The sequence below is a fragment of the Eptatretus burgeri genome, chromosome 14 (genome assembly GCF_056783735.1).
Source record: "Eptatretus burgeri isolate ZD-2024b chromosome 14, Ebu_testis_v1, whole genome shotgun sequence".
Classification (NCBI taxonomy): domain Eukaryota; kingdom Metazoa; phylum Chordata; class Myxini; order Myxiniformes; family Myxinidae; genus Eptatretus; species Eptatretus burgeri.
The window spans coordinates 53,432,860-53,457,994 of record NC_140974.1 but is presented as its reverse complement, the minus strand read 5'-3'; the positions used below and the strand labels follow the sequence as shown (position 1 = coordinate 53,457,994).

Below are 25,135 nucleotides of genomic sequence, written 5' to 3'. Positions count from 1 at the left end.
ATATATATACATACAGAGAGAGATATATATACACACACACACACACACACACACACACACACACACACACACACACACACACACACACACACACACACAGAGAGAGAGAGAGAGAGAGAGAGAGAGAGAGAGAGAGAGAGAGAGAGAGAGAGAGAGAGAGAGAGAGAGAGAGAGAGAGAGAGAGAGAGAGAGAGAGAGAGAGAGAGAGAGAGAGAGAGAGAGAGAGAGAGAGAGAGAGAGAGAGAGAGAGAGAGAGAGAGAGAGAGAGAGAGAGAGAGAGAGAGAGAGAGAGAGAGAGAGAGAGAGAGAGAGAGAGAGAGAGAGAGAGAGAGAGAGAGAGAGAGAGAGAGAGAGAGAGAGAGAGAGAGAGAGAGAGAGAGAGAGAGAGAGAGAGAGAGAGAGAGAGAGAGAGAGAGAGAGAGAGAGAGAGAGAGAGAGAGAGAGAGAGAGAGAGAGAGAGAGAGAGAGAGAGAGAGAGAGAGAGAGAGAGAGAGAGAATAACCAAATAACAGCAGCTGGAGCAAGCAGACAATACCTGTTTGTGTCAAAGTGGTAATGTTGTCATTTATCTTTTTCAGGATATACAGCACTGTCCTGCATTTTTGACTGCTATAAAAATGTAGAATTAAACTCATTTCAATCTCTGCAGAAAGCTCAATTATAAATTCACAAATCAATCCAGATGTCTTTGTCCATTGCATCTTATGACTGTAACACCACACAATACAAACCTCGGGTTCTCCAGTGTAGTGATTCGTCTGAATAAGAATCTTTCCAAGATGGATGTCTTTGCAAATGGCTCGAAGTGCCGGTTCCATTGTCTCACCAGCTCTCAGGATTGATACGCCCGTGATCTGTAAAAAACAAAACAAAACAAAAAACAAGTGAAATGGGACAGCATGCTTGTGTCAAACGAGATTACAGCTTCGCTTGATCTCCCAAGCTTTCCACCAAAGCTAGTTACCCCAGAGTGTTTGTTTTCAATGTTCATTTTCAAGTGTAACACTGCAATTGTTTCATTTGAACAAAACGTTCCCTTACATACAAGTGTAATTCATATTTCATGCCAAAACAACTTTAACTAGAATGGTTAAAGTGGATTAAAGTGAACTAGAATGGTTAAAAATTCCACTCAGTGGAATGTATCCGTCCGCAATGCTGAACAGTTTACGTTTTGCATCCCACTGATAGGCTGGATCTGCATCCGGACGTTCACCAAAATCTAGTCGACATGTTCTTGTCACTTACCCAACTCATCCACCAAGTGTGTGCCATAATCTCTCCACAATTTTTTGAAATATTGTGCTATATATATCGTTTTTGGCCCCATCCCTCAATGGTGAAGAACCACTTAAGAATTCTCGGATTCGGATCTTCACAAAAATCGAATAAATTCGTCCTTGGAACACATCCAACCTGTCCATCAAGTTTCGCCAGAATCCATTCATCACTTTTTGAGATATCGTGATATAGTGTTTATCGTTTTTGGCCATATCACTCAATGGTGATGGACCGCTGAAAAAATTCCCGGATCCGGATCTTCACAAAAATCGAATCAATTCGTCCTTGTCACACGTTCAACCTGTCCACCAAGTTTCATCCGAATCCGTTCGCAACTTTTACAGATTGCCTGCTCACAGACAGACATGGGTGAAAACACAACCTCAATCCACCTGAGGTGGCAGAGGAAACAACTCATTTCAACATCAGGGATTATAAACAGAAAACTTTTCAATAATTTAATGGTTAGATATCAACATGGTTGCATAATGGTTGCAGTGTCCACTCTGGGTATGGGAAGGTGACGGTTTGAACCCCAACTAAGTTATACAGAAGACTTTTAAAATGGTATGTGCTGCTGCCTTGCTTAATGGTCAGCATTTAAAACAGTAGTGAGCAGGTGGCATCAGGCAAAATGTTGTAATGACTATGACCAGGTGGAACGAAGCACCAGATTTGGCACAGTCATCGTCTGAGACATAGAGAACATTATCACAAGGAGTGTCATTGGCTGTGGACACTAGGAGGCTATGTGTTGCCCATTAAGGGTCTTGGTTGTTGGTTTTAACTTTCAAACGTTTAATTGGCCTTTCCTATAATTTGACATTCATGCCTGGTGTTGGCTTAATGATTAGGGTGGTGGACTTGGGATCCTAGGATCCTGAGTTCAAATCCCACTCTGCTGTTGAATTAATATCTGGTGGGGCTGACTCTGCCTGTCATCCTTCTGAGGTTTGCAAAATGAGTACCAGTTTACGGGTATCCCGTGTCGGAGTGGCGACCTGTCCAGGATTGTGTCCAATAGCCAAGGAGACAGTTTAGGCAGCACCAATGCTCTGCACAGTCATTCTCTTGTGTCACTCAATCTGCTGTTGGTTTCCCTCTACCCCTCCCCCATCCCCCTGTATCTTATTTCTGTTTTGGATGAATGTATGATTAAAATGATCCTTCCAGGAAATGGTCCTCGTCTGTGAATTCTCTCAAAGGTTGGCCCAAATTAATTTATTTTGTCTGTCAATCCAACCCTTGTCTGTGCCCCTTCTTCCTCTATGTTTCATTATCATTGTCAATGTTAGCCTTGCACATCCTTTCATATAGTTTTTGATTACTACCCCCACCATGACCCCCATATTGCACTGTGATGCGCACATAACGATACGAGTGACCAGTGTCATAGAGTAATAACATACTCGCTTTCCATCAAACTTCTTGCCTTCATACGTTGTGCCTTGAGGAGTTTCCACAGTGACACTCTGATAAAAACAAAACAAAACAAAATTGAAATGATGGGTGTACATTAAAAAGTAACAACAAAAGCAAGTTGTGTGTTTGCTTTGGTCTCCAAGCAGGTTAGAGGTTCAAGAAAAACAACAAAATGAGTCCACTTTTCTGCTCTGGCAAAGTATTAAGACAAGAGTTGTGAGACATCACATTCAAAGTCTGGACATTACAACCGCCACTATAAAAATAATAATCTGAAAACAAGGGTTTAGAGGTCAAATATTTTAACCATAGAATGGCATCGATGTCGGTCTAATCATGGCATTTGCCAAGTGTTCATATAATCTACGAGGTAGAAGCAGGGGGACAAGGATTAAAGTCACTTATCGGAAGAATCTTAGCATGGAGGGATTGGGAAAGATAGGGAGAAGAGGAAAAGCGTAAAATTGGGGATTGGAGGAGGTGGAGGGCAGTGAAAGACAGATAATATCGAAGCAAGTATCTGAAAAATAGGTTCCAATACATACAGAACAACTTTCTTACCAACACGAGCCTTCATTTCACTTTCTCATTATCAACTTGTGCATGCATGGTGTTGGCTTAATGGTTCGGGTGGTGGGTGTGACATCCTAAGATCCCGAGTTCAAATCCTGCTCGGCTGTTGACTTAATACCAGATGGGGTTGACTCTGCCGTCATCTTTCCGAGGTTGGCAAAATGAGTGCCAGCTTGCTGGTATCCCATGTCAGAGTGGCAACCTGTCCAGGATTGTGCCCAATAGCCAAGGAGACTGCTTAGGCAGCACCAATGCTCTGCACAAAGTATGGTCCCAATGGATGGATAGGTGAATGGATTATCAACTTTTAGTACTAATAATAAGTTGGCTTAACGGTTAAGGTTCTTGAGTTTGAGCCCTTGTCATTCTGTTGAACATCACCAGGTGGGTTGACTCAGCCTGTCATCCTTCCGAGGTCGGCAAAATGAGTACCAGCTTACTGGAAACAGGGGACACTGCATACCACTGGTGTATAACTGTGGCAAACTGTATATGACAGAGACAAGAAGGAAGACATACCGCATGATATTCCCAGAGGAGGGACACACAGCTTGACTCAGGCACCATTTACTTGAGCTTTGACGAGGATACAGTATGGAAAGAGGAACAATAATTATTGACTTGATCTCAGACAAGCATAAAGCGTAATCTTGGAAGCTTGTTTCAGTAAACTGAGGGAATAACACCCGACGAAACACACAGTGGATGAAACCAAACAACATGTATTTATCAATTGGGTTGCCAGACACAAGCAGTGGGTAATAGCATTTTACTCGCACAGCAGCAGGACACAGGTTACAGATGTAATCTGCTGATGTATCTCATCCTTGGCAGAGCAAATTCACAATCTGTACATGACATCACTGGTGAATTGCGTACATTTACTACCGAGTGTGATTTGTTGTGGTTTCTCACTCTCTTAGTGACCCACATTTCATGGGTAAGAGCTGAAAAAAAAAATCAAAACCCACTGACTAGTGACAGTCACAATGAATTACTTGACTTTAAGGGCCTTGCTGGTGATCTAGCATTGGCACTCCATTGATGATCTGACTCCACCAGTCTCTAATGAGATTAGGGGCAGGGATAGGGCTGATATTCGCTATCTGCAAGTCATGTTTGATCAAATCAAGAAACCTTGATTTGTGTCGAACCCTGGGTCTACGCCATTCGGCTTTGGAGGGATTGATGTTGAAGAGTTGGTGTAATGGCAGATGAGGTGGCATATGGTGGAGACGTCCATACCATTAGACGATTAGAGACAGCGCTCGCGTGGGAGAGATGAAGTAAGAGGCTGATGCATTCAGTACTTTGACGGACATGATAATTCATGAAATGGTGGAACCAACGCATGCTCTCCAGGTTTCGAAGACATCACATGTTGAAGACAAAAAAACCTGCATATATTTGTTGCAGTTGTGGTCCAGGTCACAGATCCATACAGCAACAGAGAAATGATCAGTGATCAATACATCTTCAGCTGCTTAGTGTTCTTCTTGATTCATTGCTTCTTGAAAAGAAGTAAAGGGAGACCGTTTAGTGGAATAGCTACTTTAATGATATTGGGATCGAAGGGATGTCATGGAGCGATGGTTCAGATTTGTCAATGAACGATCCAAGGTCTCGCACCGGGAGTGGCATGACACGCCACACGATACACATTTACGTGGCGAATTTGAATTGACTGCCCTTTCGTAACTCATACCCGCCGCAACTACAAAATACGAGCATTGATCCCATAACTTCGGTGACAGTAGTTGAACCAACATAACCTGTATATGTCACAGTACAGTAATACAGTTTATTCCATACATCCATTGGGACCATACGCTGTGCAGAGCGTTGGTGCTGCCTCAGCAGTCTCCTCAGCTACTGGGCACAGTCCTGGACAGGTCACCACTCTGACACAGTATACCAGCATGCTGGCACTCATTTTGCCAACCTCGGAAAGATGAAAGGCAGTCAAGCCCACCTGGTATTAATTCAACAGCCGAGGAGGATTTGAACTCAGGATCCCAGAATCCCAAGCTCACCACCCTAACCACTAAGCCAACACCAGGCATATTCAATTTATTAACAGCCAGTATTTGCAAAAGGTTTTATTTCAGAAACATTTTGTTTACTGCTAAGAAACCAGTGTTAATTTTAGTAATATGCACCCTTATTTACCAAAACACATGATGAATTTGATTTACGTTCTCAGGGATCAGACGCTACGTCGTCTTTGTTTCTTTTTTGCCAAATTTCAAAATGCATTTCTCATTGAGTAATGAACAATACACTGCCATAAATGCCGAGCCGAGCACGAGATGTAATGCTGTAATAATGTCCCAGACGTAACGACATCACAGCGAAAACAGCGTGACAAACAGAGGGATGGACGGAGAAACAATGAAATATGGCTACTTTATTATATAGAAGTCTTAACCCTTCCCGTTTTACATACACATATATATGTATATAGGTTTAACCTATATAACTTCTATATAGGTATATATATATATATATATATATATATATATATATATATATATATATATATATATATATATATATATATATATATCTATCTAGCAGAACTGAATAATATTTCCTCTTTTTTTCATTTACTCATAAAGCAATGAGGAAGTTCACCTCGTGTGCTTCCTTTTTGGCTGCTGGTTGCATCATTGGTTAGGGGCGCGGGTATGCCGATGATGTAGTACCCCTATTACCAGTATACTGGTGCTCATTTCACCGACCTCGGAAGGATGACAGGCTGAGTCAACCCCCTGGTGTTGATTCAGTGGCCAACGGAGCAAGAACTCAGGACCCTCGGATCCTAAGTCACCACACTAACTGCTAAGCCAACACCAGGCTAATGAGGAAGTGATGCTGTATGAGATATTACAACCTGTTTTGCAGACTTCTGCTCCTCCATACTTGTCTTATAACCCCACCCAACCCTATTTTCCCTCCGGCTGCAAACTCCTCTCATCTCACCCTCTCATTTAATGCCCATCCCTCATCTCATTCCCTCTCTTTTGAAGGGTATAAAAACACTTGGCAAATGTGCTTACTCGCAGCTGAAGGACATTATGTGGTCAAAACGCTGTGCCTTTGTTCTGACAAAATTATATATATATATATATATATATATATATATATATATATATATATATATATATATATATATATATATATATATATATAATTTTTTTTTTATTATTACAATTATGAAAACAAAAACATCAAGCATCATGATTTTTACTATTTCGTTTTTCGCTGTGTGTTAAGCAATGGGTTCACGTTGTTTGTAGTACTTGGACAAAATTTACACCATATTGAACAATCAAGTGTGCCGCTCATGCTCTCGGCATTGGGGAGTATCACGATTGAGTCAAACTGGCAGCTCGTATGAAATATAAATCGTGTTCGGAAACACAAAGCAAGAGTTTAAAAGACCTTTGCCATGTCCTTTTTCTCAAGACTGTGGGGTAAGATGTTCCATGAACTCTCGAGTCTTGACACAGTTTTAAAAGTTCTTTTTTTTTTAAATGATCCTTATTTGAGGCAAATTTTTCACGGTGTACAAATTTATAAAATGCTTTGGCATCAATCAGAAAAAAGAGAATCAAGATCGAGCTCAAATTGTTTTCTGTTCATCACTATCATCATCATCATCATCAATACTATTATAATTACCCTGAAAGGAAGGAAAGACAAAACATGTTCTATCAAAAGCCGCATGAGTCGTTTTGAGTAGAAGATAAACTCATCCCGACTCGTATCTTTATTCCTGGAAGAAAAGACAGTTATGTCAGTGTCATGCATTGCAGAAGAAAGTAGGGGCACAGGAAGACAAAATAATTGACAATCAGTTGATCAAACTTGAAACATGAAAGTCATTTGCAAAGTTATATATAAACTGACAAAGTTGATCACTGTACAACAGGTGGTTTCACTTATTGGTTAATTTGTATAACATTGAAAAAATTATCAGTGAATGTCATGTCTTATGATGCCCCATCCTATCCTAATTAATCTTCACCCATTGCATTTGCTCAATTCATGTAACATTACATTGTTTATTATACAGATTACAGTATATCTGAGAACGAGTATGAACTCACTCACTCACTGAAACATACAATGCTTCAGGAATGGGTGTGGCTCAAGGTGAATGAATGGAGAGTGGTTCTCATTTATTTATTTTTTTGTTTCAGCAAATCCCTTTTGCAGATTAAAATTCACATTACATTATATATATATATGTATATATATATATATATATATATATATATATATATATATATATATATATATATACATATATATATATATACATATATATATATATACATATATATATATATACATATATATATATATACATATATATATATATACATATATATATATATGTATGTATATATGTATATATGTATATATATATATATATATATATATGTTATTTCTGTTAACGTCTGCGTGTAATTTGACGTTTCTCCTCCAAAACTGCCGGACGGATTGTCGCTACTTTCGTCATGCGGGTGCTCTGTGGTCTAATGAACAGCATGGGCTATGTGAGATCGCGCCAGACGGACAGGTTTGGGAATTTTGGGCGACTTTCTAATTTTTACATTCGTTTGCACGGCGACGTGTGACGCCACTGCTGAGAGGGGTAATTCCGTCATGACATCATCGGTCATTCGCTGACGTCATTACGTCTGTCGTCGACAGACCGTCACCACCAAGAGGCGTAATGCCACTCCTCAAAAACAGCGTCTGCAATGTAAAACCCTCTTCTGCGCATGCTGACTACCTCAGAAGGTGAATTTGACACAAAAAAAATGTAAGAAGAAACATTGTATTTAAAGTAAAGATTTATTTTAAAAAAATATTACTGCTCCTGTTCAGTCTCGGGCTAGGCCTATATCATGTTAAACTTGCCCCATCAGACGCCAACCTTCCAGTCACACTGCAGAGGATGCAATTTCCATTCAGACTCGCATACTCGATGACCATAAACAAATCCCAGGGCCAAACATTTGACAAACTCGGAATATACCTCCCAGCCCCTATATTCTCCCATGGCCAAGTATATGTTGCATTTTCACGTGCAAGAGGTTACTCCTATACATCTATCAAAGTGGACAATAATTCCTCACGAGGACTATTCAGCAACAAAACACTCACCGAAAATGTCATCTACAGGGAGGTCCTTTAGAAAACTAAGGACAGGTAACCATAGTGCATCACATCCCGAATGACACCCTCCCCAGCTTCCAATAACATCAACTATTATGCCTCATCCACCTTTTGCCACCCATTCAACAACGTGCGGAGCAAGGGTATATGCTAGTATATATGTATTGTTGGGGGTCGGGTGAGAAGACCAATAGGTGGGGGAAGCTATGTCGATTCCCACCAGACTCCCCGGAATTGTAGGCTGTCACACACGGATAATTCCGTGACGCGGCGGGTCTCTTAACCGACCGTGGACGCCAATAACTAAACCGCGTGACCTAGGGTCCCTCCCGTCTATGGATTAATCGGGTTTCCTAATTAATCGCGTGATTTTATTACAAGGGAAACACGCCCTCGGTACACCTTGTCCAAACCGGGTGACTTTACCTGATTTGACGCAGCCGAGCGACACTGCCAAGGACGTACCGGGCTAAAAGGAACGGATCGTTGGGAATAAAGTCCCGGCTAAGCTCGGATTCGGACCATGCTGGATCAATGGAAGAAAACACAAAAACGAGCAGGGAACATTCCTAATGTTAATTATTTATTTACTAGCAGGCGAGGAAAGCTATGTGGCACAGTGAAGATTTATTGGGGTGTGTTGTGCAGAGATAGAAAGAAGCGTGTGGTGCGACAATAAACAGGTAATTTACAAAAGGGGACACAGCACAGACTCAATGCGGAAATAATAACAATAAAAATGATAACAATCTTGTACAGTCTTACTTAAGCAGGCAGGCGCCAGCGCGCTCACACACACACACACACACACACACACACACACACACACACACACACACACACACACACACACACACACACACACACACACACACGCACGCACGCACACGCACGCACGCACACGCACGCACACGCACGCACAATAGGAAGTTTTGCAACCGGGGGGGGGGGGCGGGTTGAGGCTATGATATCGGTACCTGTGCACCCGATAGCACGACATGCCACCAATACGTTTCGGGGGCGGGGGGGGGGATGCTCCGGGGTGTGGTACCCAACAGTGGGTGCGCTGCCCCTGGCCCAAGTCGCATGTGTGGAGACTGTGCTGGTGAAGGAGGAGCCTGAGTGGAGAAGGGGCAGAGTCCAGAGGGTGAGGGTGGAGCAGTGGGCGGGATCAGGTTGGCGGGTGGGGTCGATGCGGTGTGGGCGGAGTCGAGGAGCAGGAGGGGGGTCGTGGCGGTGTCGACGTGCGCGGAGACGAGGATGCGGAGTTGAGGAGCAGGAAAACACAGGCCCTCTGGGCAAGAGGGACTGCCCCGACCGTCATAGGGCCCGCAACTCAGAGGGAGGGGCAATGCCGAATCCAAACGTCATCACCTGAATCGGGCGCTCCGATTGGCCCCGACCCCTCATGTGGCCCGCCAGCTTGGGCCGGAAACAGCCTCACTTCGTTTCCGGCAAGGCCACCCCAAACTGCGGCAACATTGCGCTCCGAACCCACGAGATGACATGAATCGCCCACACCGAAATTGGCACGCGAATCATCCTGGAAAAAACCCCGGGCGTGCGGTCGAGGATCCCGCATGACCGCTCGGGCGTCCGACCAGCGCCGATAAACGCGTTCGTTCCACGCACGCCAACGTGGCCCACACTGTACATTCCCTGGCTCGATCGCAGCCTCACTGGCTGCAGAGACGAGAAGAGGTTCACCATCCGTGGAGAATCCACCGCTGCCAGCGAAGATCGAAGGTACATCGCCATGCATAAATCCATGCACATTTCACGAGCGGTGTACGTGTCTGCTTTCAAGCACATTCCATATAGTGCGCGTGGTTCCGCCATTATGCACGTGGCCAGCACTCGAGTTCGCACGACTCTGCTAGTGTGTGTACGGGGCGAACACCAATATGTGTCAGGTATTGAGGTTAAAAAAAGAACAAGCCGCTTCTACCCGCACACTCGTATCCTGCCCAACATGGCGTGGAGTCGGCTTTATTGGCCTCTGTACGTGTTTCGTGCAGTGTGGGCGTCGTGCTGGCCGTGTTTCCCATGTCGTGAAAAACACCATTCGTGTAGCCTCTTAAGAGGTATTTACTTGCATGCCTTTCTAATGCAATCGGCAATTCTCCCCAGACCATCGGAAGCTCCAGTCAATATTCCAGCACCAACTAGCGCACATCACTCGCCGCACAAGCCGGGTTTAGGGCTCGCCCGGGAACGAGAATCTCTGAGCAGCAGATCCCTCACCGCGGTGCTGCATGCGCTGGCCTCCAAGGCGCACTTGGCTGATTTATCTCAGGAATCATCAGAAAAGAAGAGTGGAGATGAAATGAAGGAGAAAATGATTTAAGCAACCCTAGCTATTAGATCATCATAACGCACTCCCTTGTTGCCCGCTATACAAAAGGAAGGGGACCATCTACACGTATAATAATGGAATAACAGGCTTGGGACACCTACCTGTTGTATGCATACGGTTCCGAGAACCACAACAGTATATTAAATAATTTAGCATTGCATATTGAATGTACAATTTAGAAAGCTAGTTAATTGTGATGTGAAGCTGCGTGCAAAGTATTTCATACGTTTGCATGTACTGCATGATAAAGATTCCAGTTGACCATCTCTGAGTTAGAACTATATAAAGGATTGATTCGTCCTTGTATAAAGTACTGCTCTCACATCTGGGGAGGTTCGAGCTCCACATACTTACTGGACAGAATTTAATTCAAAGTAATCCGACTTATCTACTCTCCCAATCTCACCTCAAAATACGACCCGCTCAAATTACGCCGCAAAGGTCTCTGTGTCCGTGTCTCTCTGTCTCTCTGTCTCTCTGTGTCTCTGTGTCTCTGTGTCTCTGTGTCTCTGTGTCTCTGTGTCTCTGTGTCTCTGTGTCTCTGTGTCTCTGTCTCTCTCTCTCTCTCTCCTGCTCCCGAGAACCTGCTGCTTGTGTACCTCCGCCATTAGCGAGACCACAAATACTCCACAAGCCACTACATCGCATGATCATTGTGTGGCCATTGGCAACTCAAGGGTGGGCCGCGATGATGTTTGTATCTTCCCCTCCACTGCGAAACCCTGGAACTCTTTACAAACACTTGTGACCTTCCCCTTTTCAAAAAGCAGATTTTTTTTTTACTTCCTCAAAAACTCTTAGACTATTCTCTCTTTCTTCACTTTTCTATCTATGCAGTTCTTTTATTTAAGACCAGGCCTCCATGAGGACTATATAGTCCTCAATGACGAAAGCCTTCGACAAATGAAAAAAACAAAACACAACAACATGACTATGTGTGTTTGTTTTTTTAAGTAGCACTAATATATATATATATATATATATATATATATATATATATATATATATATATATATATATATATATATATATATATATATATATATATATATATATATATACACTCTTTATTGAAATGTATTGTGATGTGTACACTTTAGAAATAATTTTGGTCTTATGGGCCCCTTTTGAGTCTGGGCCCAATGCCGAGGCACCATTTTAGACCCGGTCCTGACTGTCATCCTGTCATTTTACAGACAAGGTGATACATCAAGGCCTGTGCCATCATAAGGATGGGTGTTAAACTGGACACCCCATCTGCCAGCATGAGTTGGTGCAAATCCCAGTGTCCATTCGGAAAGAGTAGGCAAATTAGAGCTGCCATCCGGCTGAACAAATGGCAAAATCCTGCTCTCATCTACAGGGGCGTTGCGTTAGCGACGTCACCACACCCATGCAAGAACGGATGGAAACCCGCAGCCATGTGTTGCATACGAACATATGAAGTAACGAACGAACAGAGATTTTATACCTTTACATTTGTTAGAAAGAACTTGCTCTTCATAAAAAGCAGAATGCATGCAGTTCTTACAATTTAAAAAAACGATATCTCACTTATCACTTTGTTACACAACATGGCTCGTTATTTATTCAAGCTGGCATTTTTCATCACATTATCAGCTCACCTGATGATGGTGTGCATTCCACAGACCTGCGGTGTGCTCTCAAGTACAGACAATGTTGCAGGGAGTGGTTGGGCTTGATGTGCTGAGGCCAGGGCTGCCCTGCCATGGTGACAATCGCCATTCACATTTATGCAACACAATAGTCAGGGGTGGGGGGTGGGGTTGGGTAAGGGGGAGAAACACAAAAATTCCCTTGAAAAATGGGGCTGCTGTGAGCCTCTGCAGTAGTTTTATAATGTGATATGTTGAAGCGATCAACAACAAACCTGTAAAATTGTTCATTTTGATGACATCAAGGGGAAACACAATTATCCACATTTGTGACCGAACACTTTTTTTTTCACTTCCATTCAAATTTTCCACATCAGATACTTAGATCTTATAGACAATTGCATCACCGAGTTTTCCGTGTTTATTTTACAAGACTAGATGTAATGATTCTCATATTCACCGGTGTGTGTGGTGTGTGAATAATTGTAGCTCCACATTGATTTAAACACTTTTGAATGACAGATGCAGATTCTTACAAGCATTTCCAATATAAAGAGACAGCCTGGTAGCAACGGCATGACAAGCACAGCTCACAGCATCACCCCAGCACATGATTGTGTACAAAAGCCTCAAAGTGCAAAAGGTTTATAGTCACATGGACTCAAAACAAGTTCTGAAAACATTTCAGATTTAATTATTTTTATGCCATGGATACAAACTTGGAAATGTAGCTTCGACATTATTAGCATTGTGTAATGTGTATAACCAAATTGATCTCAAATTGGTGTGCTGATACTACTGTTCCTGTAACATCTTGGATCTTTTGCACCACATGAGAGTGTTCGGGTTATTGGGATACTCTGGGTTGGAGTTGATGAACATAAACAGAGTTGTGCTTCACTTATAGTTCCTTATGTAACCAGATAATAAATTGTGTTTTTGTCAATTAATACTTTCATGTAGGAGAATTTTTGAGGAAAACAAAAGCACATCTCATTTTGACTCTTGCACTTTCAGCTCTCGTTTTATGGGCCTGTGCATGTATGTACAAAACGAGCCTGAAGGGTGTAGTCGTCTCGTGGTTCAGGATGGCTGAACATACCATCGGGCAGCTATGTATGACCATGATTATCCTATACCTTGCTTTTTTTCTCTTTGGGTTTTTCAAGTTCAAAGTATTATTATCTTGCCAAAACGAAGTTTTTGCAAGATATGTTAGTCAGCTTGTATGTTTTTTTTATTATTTATTTTTTTGTTTGTTTGTCTGTAATCACGTATAAAAAATTCTGGAGAGCACAGTTATCATTGGAAATTTTTGTAACTTCGCATATCAGAGGCCTATAGCGGTCCCTTTCAGCGCATAAAATTTTGAAGGTCAAGGTCAAAGGTCAAGGTCCCTTTGTCGCAAATCAGGGGAGTCGACGAAACCCTTATTTTTTGAATAATTTTGATCGGATCGTCTTCAAACTTCATGGGAATATAGTTCATGGTCTGGCGCTCAGCTGATTAATTTTTGGTGGCGATTGGCCTTGACCTTCATGGTTAGTGCCTAAGGTCAAACATATTTGACCCCAAGGTCAAATTTTCAAGTTTTAGGAACCATATCGTGTAGTACCTCAAATTGAACACCTCGATGAGTGCTTTCTAGATATGTCAAGCTTGAGACATTATGACGTCATTTGGTGACGTGATTAGGCAAAAGTGTATTTTTCATGGTTACTCTGTAGAACGATTCTCATCGGAATCTCTCGTCGGCAGATATTCCTCAAGGAGTCGCTCCTGGTGGATAGCAGCTCTGTTCACCTCAGTGTGACCTTTTGGCAAGATACGGGTCACCCTGCGGGTGACATTGGTTTATTATTATTTTTTAATCTGTTTTAGTTTTTGTTATTGGCTATATCGAACAATTCATATTGGAAATTGACACATTTAAGTGAAACTACAACCCAGAGAATCTCTTTAAGCAAACACAGAAGACTCTGTAATGTTAGCTCAGTACAGAGCCCAAGGAAGCAAAGACCTCTTCGCCCAAACAAGTAATGAGAATCTTTGGCCTGTGTAGCCGTCCGGTGCTTGACAGGGATAGGCTGTGTTTATCAAGCATCATTTGGCAAATTGTGTGGCAAGTCTGTCCAAAAAAACAAAATGTACAGTTAAAATTTAAAAAATAACTTGTAACCAATTTGTCGAGACAATTCCAGACTGGTAAAGAACAATATTCTGGGCACCATAAAATTGTCCAAATTTTTATATTCGTAAAATAGGCAACTACATTTTAAGCCTTTAGGAATGTTCAAAATGTTTTAATTTTTAAAAAAATTGATATTTTACTGAATCCAATATTTAACTAAATCTCATGAGAAAATGACCTTCAAAGAATGGAGGGCTGAAAGAACAAGGTGATAAATTTGGGAACTCATACATTCTGCAGGAGACACACAGCTGCCACCAGAAGCTTGTTTTTCAAACAGATTGTTAGAATCACCATAAATTTAAAAGGGGAGATGAGGAAAAGGTGAGGGGGTGGGGTAGGTGGTGGTGTATAGTTTCCTCACATATCCCAGCGAAGTTTCCTCTGGTTGGGTTGAAAGAGCATTCGGTGCATGGAAAGTGATGGAAGAGAATAACAAATTAAACAAATAATACAAAAATAACTCAACACAAACATACTTGTTTATAATGCCAAGAAACTAACTGATTGGAAAAGAAGAGAATTTTTAAAATTGTGCCATTAAAACAATGCATCGGAATTATTAAGAGATGTCAGAGGGCTCGACAACATGACCTTGGCCTGCACTCGATTACAGAGGTGAATTTCACCTATCATGGACCAAGAAAGTTATTAATTCCTGGGACATTCAGCATGGTGACAGCAAATATTGCATGTAGGTGAGACGATAATCTGGGGATCAGTTAAACAAGGCAGAAAGGGAGAGGTGGAGAGAGGAGGAATGAGGCAGTATGTATGCCCACCACACCCCTCCAGCTTTGGGCAGGAAACGTTAGGGAAAAGTATAAATATTTCAGATCATTATATATAGTTTATCGTAAAAGTTGCACATCTTCAACAATGATGCCACCGGCAGGTATGAGACGGAGAGATATCCACATCCCCCGGGTGAATTTCGTGTGAATTGGTGCTTCAGAACACATGACTGCAGCAAATCTGCGGACAAGATTGACTGAGCAAGCCTGTGAACGATCAGCTTTTGTTGTTCTTTAGTACTTTTGTTCTGCTAGTCTTATGGTTAAGACATCAATTTCGCTAGGTACTACAGAGGCCGCTCCCTGGCGACACAATGTTAAATCAAAAGGGGAATCTTTATCAATAGGGAGAAAGGGGGAGGAAGAAGAACATGGCCGCACAGCAGTCACCACAGTGATGACGATTGATCAATGTGCTTGACAGATGATGGTTTATGGGCTATAATGATTGGCTGGCAAACAAGGGAAAATCCACACCACAGTCTGATGGCCTTGAGTCTGCTATATGTCCATACATAGAAATGCTGTACTCATGTCGCTGCATGAAGTTCTGTGCTCTGCCTGGAACACAGGCATCATCCCAACTGACTGGAAGAGGGGCGTTGTTGTTCCTCTCTGGAAAAGGAAGGGTGTTTGCCAGGACTGCAACAACGACTGAGGGGTGACGCTGCTCTCAGCGCCAGGCAAGGTCTTTGCTTGGATAATTATTGATAGGGTTCACCACCATCTGCTTGAGCACCAGCGCCCAGAGAAGGTAGGCTTTACACCAAAGAGGTCAACGATTGACCGTATCCTTGCTCTTCAGGTCCTCACCGAATGCAGACGAGAGTTTTGGCAGGGGCTGCTTGCAGCCGATGTTGATCTCTGCAAACTGTTCGATTCAGTGAATCAGGATGCCCTCTGGAGGAATCTTGGTCTTTGTGGGGTGCCACCAAAACTGATCGATCTGATGTCTGAACTCTACTCTCGCACTGAGAGTGCTGTGAAATGTGGTGATACCATGTCCGACTTATTTCCAGTTGTAACTGGAATTTGTGATGGGTGTGTACTGGCCCCCACACTTTTCAGCACTTGTATGGACTAGATTGTGGGAGGATGTCGGAGAGATCATGCTGTGACGCATTGTTTGGGAATGTCAAGATCTCTGACCTTGATTTCGCAGATTATGCAGTCATCTTTGCCGAGACTCTGGATGTCCTTTTGGGGGTCCTCGAGGTGCTGAATTAGGAGTTTGAGCCACTGGGATTATGGGTTTCCTGGGTCAAAATTACGATCCAGGCTTTCATTGACATCTTGGATGCTGCTATCTTGTCTGTACCTGTTTGTGGTGAGGATATTGAGGTCAAGAGTGATTCACTTCCCTTGGCAGTGCTATTCATGTCTCCACTAGCTGTGAGCCAGATGTCAATAGACATCTGGATCAGGCATGGGGAGTCATGGATTCACTAGATCATGGGGTGTGGCACTGTCGGTCCCTGTGCAGGAGGACAAAAGTCTGAGTCTTCAGGTCCTTGGTGCTTTCAGTCTTGTTCTACGGATGTGAGACTTGGACTCTGACCAGGGATCTGAGACTGAGACTTAATTCCTTTGGTACCAGCTCTCTTCAGATAATCCTTGGTATGGCTATCACTGATCAGACCTTGTGTCCAATGAGCGGTTGCTGAGAGAGAGACTCAAATGAGATGTGTTACCTGTATAGTCCGTGAGTGTCACCTACGGCTGTATGGTCATGTGGCGTATTTTCCTGACGCTGATCCTACTCACCAGAATCTCTCAGCCAGGGAGCCTTGTGAGTGGAGGAGGCCAATGTGCCAACCACATGCCTCGAAGTTGCAGTTGATTTATCAGCATTTCAAGGAGATGGGGATGGGCCATGCATCTGCCTGGGGGATGGCCAGATGGAGCCCTCTGGAGTACCGGCGGAAAGTGGATGCAGTGACGTGCTGCTCCGGCGCATGCTCCCATACCTGACCTGACCTGACATATGTGGATATTACGATACTTATCAGTAGTTTTTAGCTTGATAAAGGTTGGTGTCAAAGTTTACTTCCTCTTTAAGCATTTATAAATGGTGTGAGCGAATAAAGACATTGTCCCACACTCATAAAATATTCATTAAACTTTGGTAAAATGCTGCAGTTGAAAGGATTCCATTGTAAGCATAATAATTATCCATGTCATCTGTTACATTTCTTTCTGTAAAACATCCATCTTCCTTCTGTTACATTTGATTTGTGATATTAATTTGTCATTTGTCAGTTACATTGATTAGAACTATGTTACAACCTGGAAATGTTGCATAAGTTCCAGGAAAACTTAAGTATATCAATGAGAACATGATTAAATATAACTTTAAATATTTCTTATTTGTCGAGGCATTGTAAAAGCTGCCGAGGTTCTATAAGCAGCACCAGTCAGAATGTCAGAATTCAGTGTCTTTCCTTATCAACGCTGAGAACGTGCTGAAGTAATGATTCACTCCCTTGATCCTATGTAAATGTCTGTACCTCCAAACCTTGTGGGACCTTGAGGAGCTGTTTGTGCTCTTTTCTGATTGGCTGGATGTGGGCCTTTCCTATCGGAACAAACATTGTTTTGACTCTGCTCCACTCCTCTCCCAGTGGTAGAAAGAAGTTATTTGACTTGAAGCTTTGAGAAAAGTTACTCCTTCCCAGATGAAAGGCAATTTCTCTTTTATCCTGCTTGTTCAATCATTTTCTCCATTCGTCACTGCTTTGATATACAAGGCTTGGATTAGAGCAATAATTTGAGAGTTTCATTGATGGAGATTTCTCCCAAATGTACGTACGTAACCTATTAAAGATTCCCTAAACCCAAGTACGCTGAACCCAAGTGGAAATTGAAGTTCACTCCACGACATATGAAATTACAGAATAAGCGACAAAATAACTCTTTTGTCTGTTCAAAGCCTCAATCTCGACCAAGTCCTTCTCACGGGTGTGGATGCTCAATGTCCACTTTCCAAGAAGCATTCTTTCCGACACCTGTTAGCAACGAACATGTGTCAACCAGTGACCGCATGAAAACCAAGCATACGAGGTGTGTTCAAAAAGTATCCAACCTTAATTTTTCGTGCGTAAACAAATGAAGCTTGAGAGGCGTGGTTTGGTGCACGTATGTAGGTGACCCTAATCCGTATGCGTGAATATTTTCCCGCCTGCAGAAGCTGTCAGTCGCCGACAGACCGCCGATGAGTGAGGAAATGTAAGTGAGCGCCGTCGGATTTTCGTTTTTGACAAAATGACGGATCACTGTGGTCTCATCGCCAGTGATCACTGTGTTGAAGAAGTTGGGATCGCTGTTCACAGTCTCCAGCATGTCCTGTGCGAACTCCAAACGGAGTTGCTTCTGCTCGATCGTTAGCAGCTTTGGCACGAACTTCGCTGAGATTCTCCTTAAGCCCAAATCCTCAGTCACAATGGAATGAGCGGATCCAATCCTGATGCCCGCCTCGTCTGCAAGTTCTCTGATCATGATTCGACGATCCTGCATCAGCAGGGTCCTCACTTGGTCAATGACGATCTCATTTCGGGATGTCGAGGGCCTACCAGAACGTGCTTCACTTTCCACTGATGTGCGACCATCTTTGAAGCGGTTGTACCACTCTTTTATCTGTGTGGTGCCCATTGCTTCGTTCCCAAAGGCCTGTTCAATCCTGCGGATCGTTTCCACGTGGGAATCGCCAAGCTTTACACAAAATTTGATGCAGTGGCGTTGTTCAAGTTTTTCCGTCATTTTGTCAAAAACGAAAATCCGACAGCGCTCACTTACACTTCCTCACTCATCGGCGGTCTGTCGGCGACTGACAGCTTCTGCAGGCGGGAAAATATTCACGCATACGGATTAGGATCACCTACATACGTGGACCAAACCACGCCTCCCTAGCTTCATTTGTTTACGCACGAAAAATTAAGGTTGGATACTTTTTGAACACACTTTGTATTTTCAGTAACTGGTTGAGTCAATTCTTTGACAATTCGGTGGACAAGGTAACATTTCAGCTCCTTTGTCAATCCGCCGATCATCCATACCTCCACATCTCCAGAAGAAAATAAATGGAGTAGCATAATGAGTACATCTATATCCCTACACTTTCCTGAATTATGCCAAAGCTGGTGTTAGCGGCATTTAGGCTCTGTAAGACCAGATGAGTGTTTGCTTCTTCATGATTAGCTGACAATTAAGGGATCTCTCCATGCAGACTCAACTGTGCCTTTGTTTCTTCAGCAAAGCCACCAGCGGTGAATTAGCTCCTGTTCCTCTCCTTTTGTTCATGAGATCTTCACAAATGAATCTGACCAGATCAGACTTGTTTTCATCAAGGCCAATGAACTGCTCCCACACTTGGGGAAGAGGAACGTTGCTACGGTCAACATAGGTGTCTTCTTTCCTTTTCCTCGCTTATTTTGGGTTGGCCCCTTGATGGATGATGTGTGATACTGATCGAACACAAGGTCAATCCTTCGAACAGAGGAAACTGTCGTAGTTTACAACTGCATGGTGAAACACATTCCCATCATCTTCAAATGTTTGAAAGTCTTTTGGTTTCCCGAGTGATTGGATCATTGCCAGATGCCAGATAATCACACAGGAATGCCTGTTGAATGTGGGCAAGGTCACTGGCGATTTAATGCTTACGTCCACGGATAAGATTCCAAGCAAATCTGACTTCAAGGTTGACTTCATCTGTCCATCCATTTTCGCCAGAGAAAGAGGGAGGCAGGACAACTCATGCTGGAGAACCTTCTCAAGCTCAACCTTTCTACCAGCTCGGGATGCATTAAATAATTGCTGGATAAGCTTCCGGTCTGCTTTCACAATCTTTGTGTCATTCTGAGTTGGTGTTACCTTTGTCTTTCAGAGGGTTCCAAAATTTATTGAGTTATTCTTTATCAGAGGCTCAAAGAACTTGACACTTGTCAACTCATCGTTTCTTTCCATTCGCTTTTACCAACAGCTCACCTCATGCTTGTGCACTCAAAAGGTCATATTCAATGTCTGTAGTAGCTACATCATTTGTTGTTAATGAAATGAGTTGACTCTTCTAAGGAGGTCGTGTTCAGCACTGTTGTCTTGACCTTCGTACAGGATATCGTCGACTTGTCTTAATATGGATGGTCTCACTCGGAATATATTGAACCATTGAAATTCATGACAGAGCCTTTTTACTGCTGCCTCGCCACTCTTCCAGCGAAAAGGTAGAGCATCTTTATGAGTAGGTATACCACGATCATCATCTTTCAGTCCAAGCAAATGTTTTGTTTTGTGCGAGATATGGGATCTCTCTGCCCACGTGCTACAAAATCTGTCTCTTACAAGGTCATTGCGGGTTATTCTTATGATACTGTTGGATAGCTTGCACATGCGGTAAACCCATTCTCTTACTTGATCAACAGGTACCTGGTTGAACCAATGATTTCTGCATCTTCCAACAAAGTTGTCCATGAGAAATTAATTGTACATCACGGGTGCTGTGGTTGCTAAAGCTCTGATTTCTGACAGATGCACTGGTCCCCATCTCGCATTGTTTGCGTGATTGTACGCCGTTATCTATGGAAACATAGCTGTGAAAGTATCCAAATGACGCTGCCAGTTTCCCTCTCTATTGGCTATAATGAAGTCAAGAAGGGTTTCCATCATGTCCATGTATGAACACAAAAGCAGGAAATTCGGATAGACTTCAAACTGGTGTTTAAATTCGGCAAACAGTTCCTGAGTGTTTTCTAATTTCATTGTGTTGGTCAGTTCGAAAACGAACTCTTCGAGTTGGGTCGGACTGCCACTCCCTTCACCATTGAAAGCGGTCACCACTTTTTCAACCTCCATGTCAAGATGGAGTTTCCGGTTGTTTGAGTGAAGCCAGGCAAGGACGTTCTTACAAAGAATCCTCAATAAGGCTTTGTATACTAACATATGCCCCCGGACCGCTCGATAATAGGCTTTACCATCCAGCATAGCTTCAGTGCTGTTTCATACAAATAAGCCAGACTCAACCTAGACGTCATCTGGTCCAGAACTTTCAAGATGCTGACTGATGGTCTTGGTCTTGTGGAAGTTAAATAGAATATGTCGATCACCAAGTAAAACTGTGATGTCTGAATTTTTCCAGACATGCCCAACTTAACTCTTTGGCCCAACTGTAAAGTGGTTGATCTACAACAATGGCCGTGTTCGTATGACCGAGGTTTCTGGATATCGCCTTGAATATGTTCATAACAGTTGTCATTGTGTCATTTAAATCAGCTGGAGCCTGCAATATAGGCATCATTCCTGCTGTTGTGAGAGGTGGGTCAGCCATGCAAACTGCTTCGTTGAAAGCCCTCCATGATGGACCTGATCCGTTCATGTTAAAACTAGCCAACAGCCAGGATTGGGCATTCAAGCAAGCATCGGTTCTTTCCGTACTCTTTATCTCAGGAATAGCATCGTCTGTATCTTTTTCCCAAGGACCTCACAGCCATAACATCATCTGAGTCGAATGAAAATAATTTTTCCCATCCAACGAGTCTTCGCGTACATCAATGTTGTCACGCGAGACAAGAATCAACTTTCCGGGTACATAAGGCGTCATTGCAATTGGTGTATAAACGTTGTCATTCTCTTCAAGCTGTCTCAGAATATCGCTGGCAATCGATGTATCGATTTGTTTGATGGTGTCCATCCCAATTGTATGGCCTGCTGAGTGAAATAGATCAACCAGTTCCACAAAACACGTTACCTGATGAAAAGACCGTTCCAATCCCACATGCTTTGGTGTAAGCTCGTTTGTAGATACAGCATACACGATGTCCTGCACCAAGTTGCAAACTGTTCTTTTTGCTGAATAGTCATGGCTGGTATCATCCTCAGCGGCTTCCAGTACTGGTTTTCTGTCCAATAAAACACCCAGAAACAAATAGAGATTCTCTGGACCTATCATCTCAACGTGCTGTTTGTCATCAATCCCTCTCCAAGCAGATGTGTGGATAGAGATGTTCTCCAACTCCGTCCTCAATTTCAGAGCAGTGTGGATGAGCTCCAGCAAGTTAAAATCGTGTTGTGGGGATACATTTTGCAATACTTTGTCTTCTTCTGACTCAGATGACACTTTCGATATTGCAAGAGTCTTTGCAATTGCAAAATCCGATTGGTCGCTGGGATACATCAGAAGGGATGATTGGACATTTAGCGGGCATACAAAACGAACCTTGGAACCAATACATTGGTTGACATCATCATAGAAACTCTGGGATCTTGACAAATATCGAGATAGCGGGATTGCGTCCATGGTTTCACAAATCCACTGGTGTTTGTTCCAAACATTCCCCATGTCGAAGACAGTAACCCGGTCAATAGCTTAGCACAGATTTTGTCGAACACTTTATCAGTTTCTCTCTCGGACGGGGTATCTTTCTGTGCTTCCAGCACTGGTCACTCAAACTCCACCCAAGCATTTTACATGATACTTCCCTTCTGCTGCTTATAAATCGAGCACATTGGCCAGTCTGACTCGCATTGTTTGGTCACTTATAACCATGGACATGATTTTCTTGAAGAGGGACATTGTCGCCACATTGTACATTTTCACTCGGTCAGGATTTAGACGGAACATGAATTGGAAGTCTGTTTCTTTCTCAGTCTGTTCAAACGATTCTAAGAAGCTTGGTGCTGGCTTAGTGGTTAGAGTGGTTAGGGTGGCTGGCTTGGGATCTTAGTGTCCTGAGTTTGAGCCCCTGTCAGCTGTTGAATTAACACCAGGTGGGGTTGACTCGGCCTGTCATCCTCCTGAGGTTGGCAAAGTGAGAACCAGTGTACTGGTAATAAGGGCATTGCATCAGCAGCATAGTTGTGCCCTCAACCAATGATGCAACCAGCAGCCACAGGCTTGCATGAAGAAGAAGTGATTCTCAGAAGTAAAGTTACTGTTACAAGTTTTTTGTTACAAATGGACACAGCTCAACTCCCATTGTATTTCAGAAATATTCCTCAGATTTTCCAGAACTGCTGAATTGGTGTCTCCACATTTTCTTCTTGTCATGACAATGTCCGAAATTCGAGCTTTTCCCACAGATGAGCCGATCCTTAGGGGTTCTACCTTTTTGCCTTGGCAAAAAACAGGCAGAGGGCAAGATCTAACAAATCTGTATTCTGCTTCTGCGTCAACACTTTTACCGGCTTCACTCCAGGGCTGGCCATTTTCTATCGGGCTATCTCCTATTCAATGTGAATCTGTGAAGATGAAAAGTTATTATTAACATGTTTGATTGAATAAAAAAAAAAACTTTCTGGAATATAGTAGAGCCCATTTGTTATGTTGTGGATACTTCATTCCTTTCCTGAAATTAACACATTTAGCTTTAAAAAAGTGAAATCAAGAAAAACAGGATTTTGCCTTTAAAATTCCTACGTTTCATCATGCAGTTTCAAACCTAGAAAAAAAGAGATGTGCTCAATCTAGTGTGACAACAGCACAAGTGAATTGCAGATTCAATGGCGATTGAAAGTGAAAAACTCATTTTTGACCATATATGGTTAAAACTGACCACCAAGTCTGAAAATATGCAAATTTGAATTTGGCATCCACCCCTATGTCATTCAGCATGGCTTTCAGAAGATATTTAGCATGGTTGCCAGCTTTCTTTTTTGGCCTGTTGGCCGGCTGACGATACCTGCCGAGATGAGATGGAGGTAGCGACCTGATGGAGCTCAACAAAGTGCACAGAATGACAACTGTCGGATTGGTGAGTAGGTGAAAAGTTGAACAGCCAAGAAAATCCAATTTGTGCGCAAACATGAAGACAGCAAGCCAGAAAAGGTATCCCTAACCCACCTTGCAAACAAATTACCAAAACAGGTGTGACTGGAAGTCAAAAGTCCCTGGAAGCTGAAGAGCATGGAAATTGCCCCAATGATAATTGGAGAAACGGGAATGATAAATAAGAACCAATAAAATGATAAATAGGAAGGGGTTAACGAGGGTAGAAAAGACCTTATAAACCATCCCGGGGAATATTACTACAAATGAACTGCAGTTGGAGGCTGTCCGGGGCTCAGTGACGATCCTGAAAAGAGCCCTCGGAACAAAGCTTTGAGAATAAATAAAAACACACAACTTGGTCCATGAATCGTGATCCCTTATTGAAATGGAGGTGGATACTTTGAGACCTGGGAGGACTCTGTTCCATCTTCTGAAACCCGCATATGGAGAGAACAATGACACCGACCGGCACGCACGCACGCACGCACATTTTCTGAAGCAATCTCTGTCACATTTTCATGTTGTAAAACTCGACAAGTTATCACAATTGTGATGTCAGCAAACCTATCCCTATAGGAATGCTCTGTTTTACATTTGGACACTGTCCAACACATGCAGCGGGGAAATAAACTGGTATTGGCTGGGGAGGTGGGGGGAATGTTTATAGGAAATGCAATGAACATTATACAATCCCCCCCCCCCCACCCCTGCAAGTCTCTCTCAAGTATTCAATGTAAAATAAGCAAACTATATTATGTAGAATATATCCTCAGTGTACGTTACAACCACAACCACTTGCCTTTTCCAGCTGCAAGTGGACATGTTGCACAATGAGTCGTAATGCCACATCGTTTTCACCACCTTAAACAAAAAAAAATGTGAAAAACAAATTTTCCTCCTTCACAAACACTGTAAATAAGAAAATCCAAATATCTCATTCAAGGTTTGGATATT

The 25,135-nt window shown here is 42.8% G+C and overlaps 1 protein-coding gene across 4 annotated transcripts in view; it reads right to left on the bottom strand.

Annotated features, from left to right (window-relative positions):
• The window catches only part of UCKL1 (uridine-cytidine kinase 1 like 1), a 111,809-nt gene that overhangs the window by 33,971 nt on the left and 52,703 nt on the right, over positions 1–25,135 (bottom strand). For all 4 annotated transcript variants that reach the window (XM_085854869.1, XM_085854867.1, XM_085854870.1 and 1 more), the window contains exons 7-12: positions 24,981–25,042; positions 14,994–15,013; positions 12,448–12,546; positions 6,961–7,054; positions 2,691–2,753; positions 732–854 (exon numbers count right to left, since the gene is read on the bottom strand). In XM_085854869.1, coding sequence (XP_085710995.1) covers positions 732–854; positions 2,691–2,753; positions 6,961–7,054; positions 12,448–12,546; positions 14,994–15,013; positions 24,981–25,042 — 461 coding nt within the window. The remainder of the gene's footprint in view (positions 1–731; positions 855–2,690; positions 2,754–6,960; positions 7,055–12,447; positions 12,547–14,993; positions 15,014–24,980; positions 25,043–25,135) is intronic.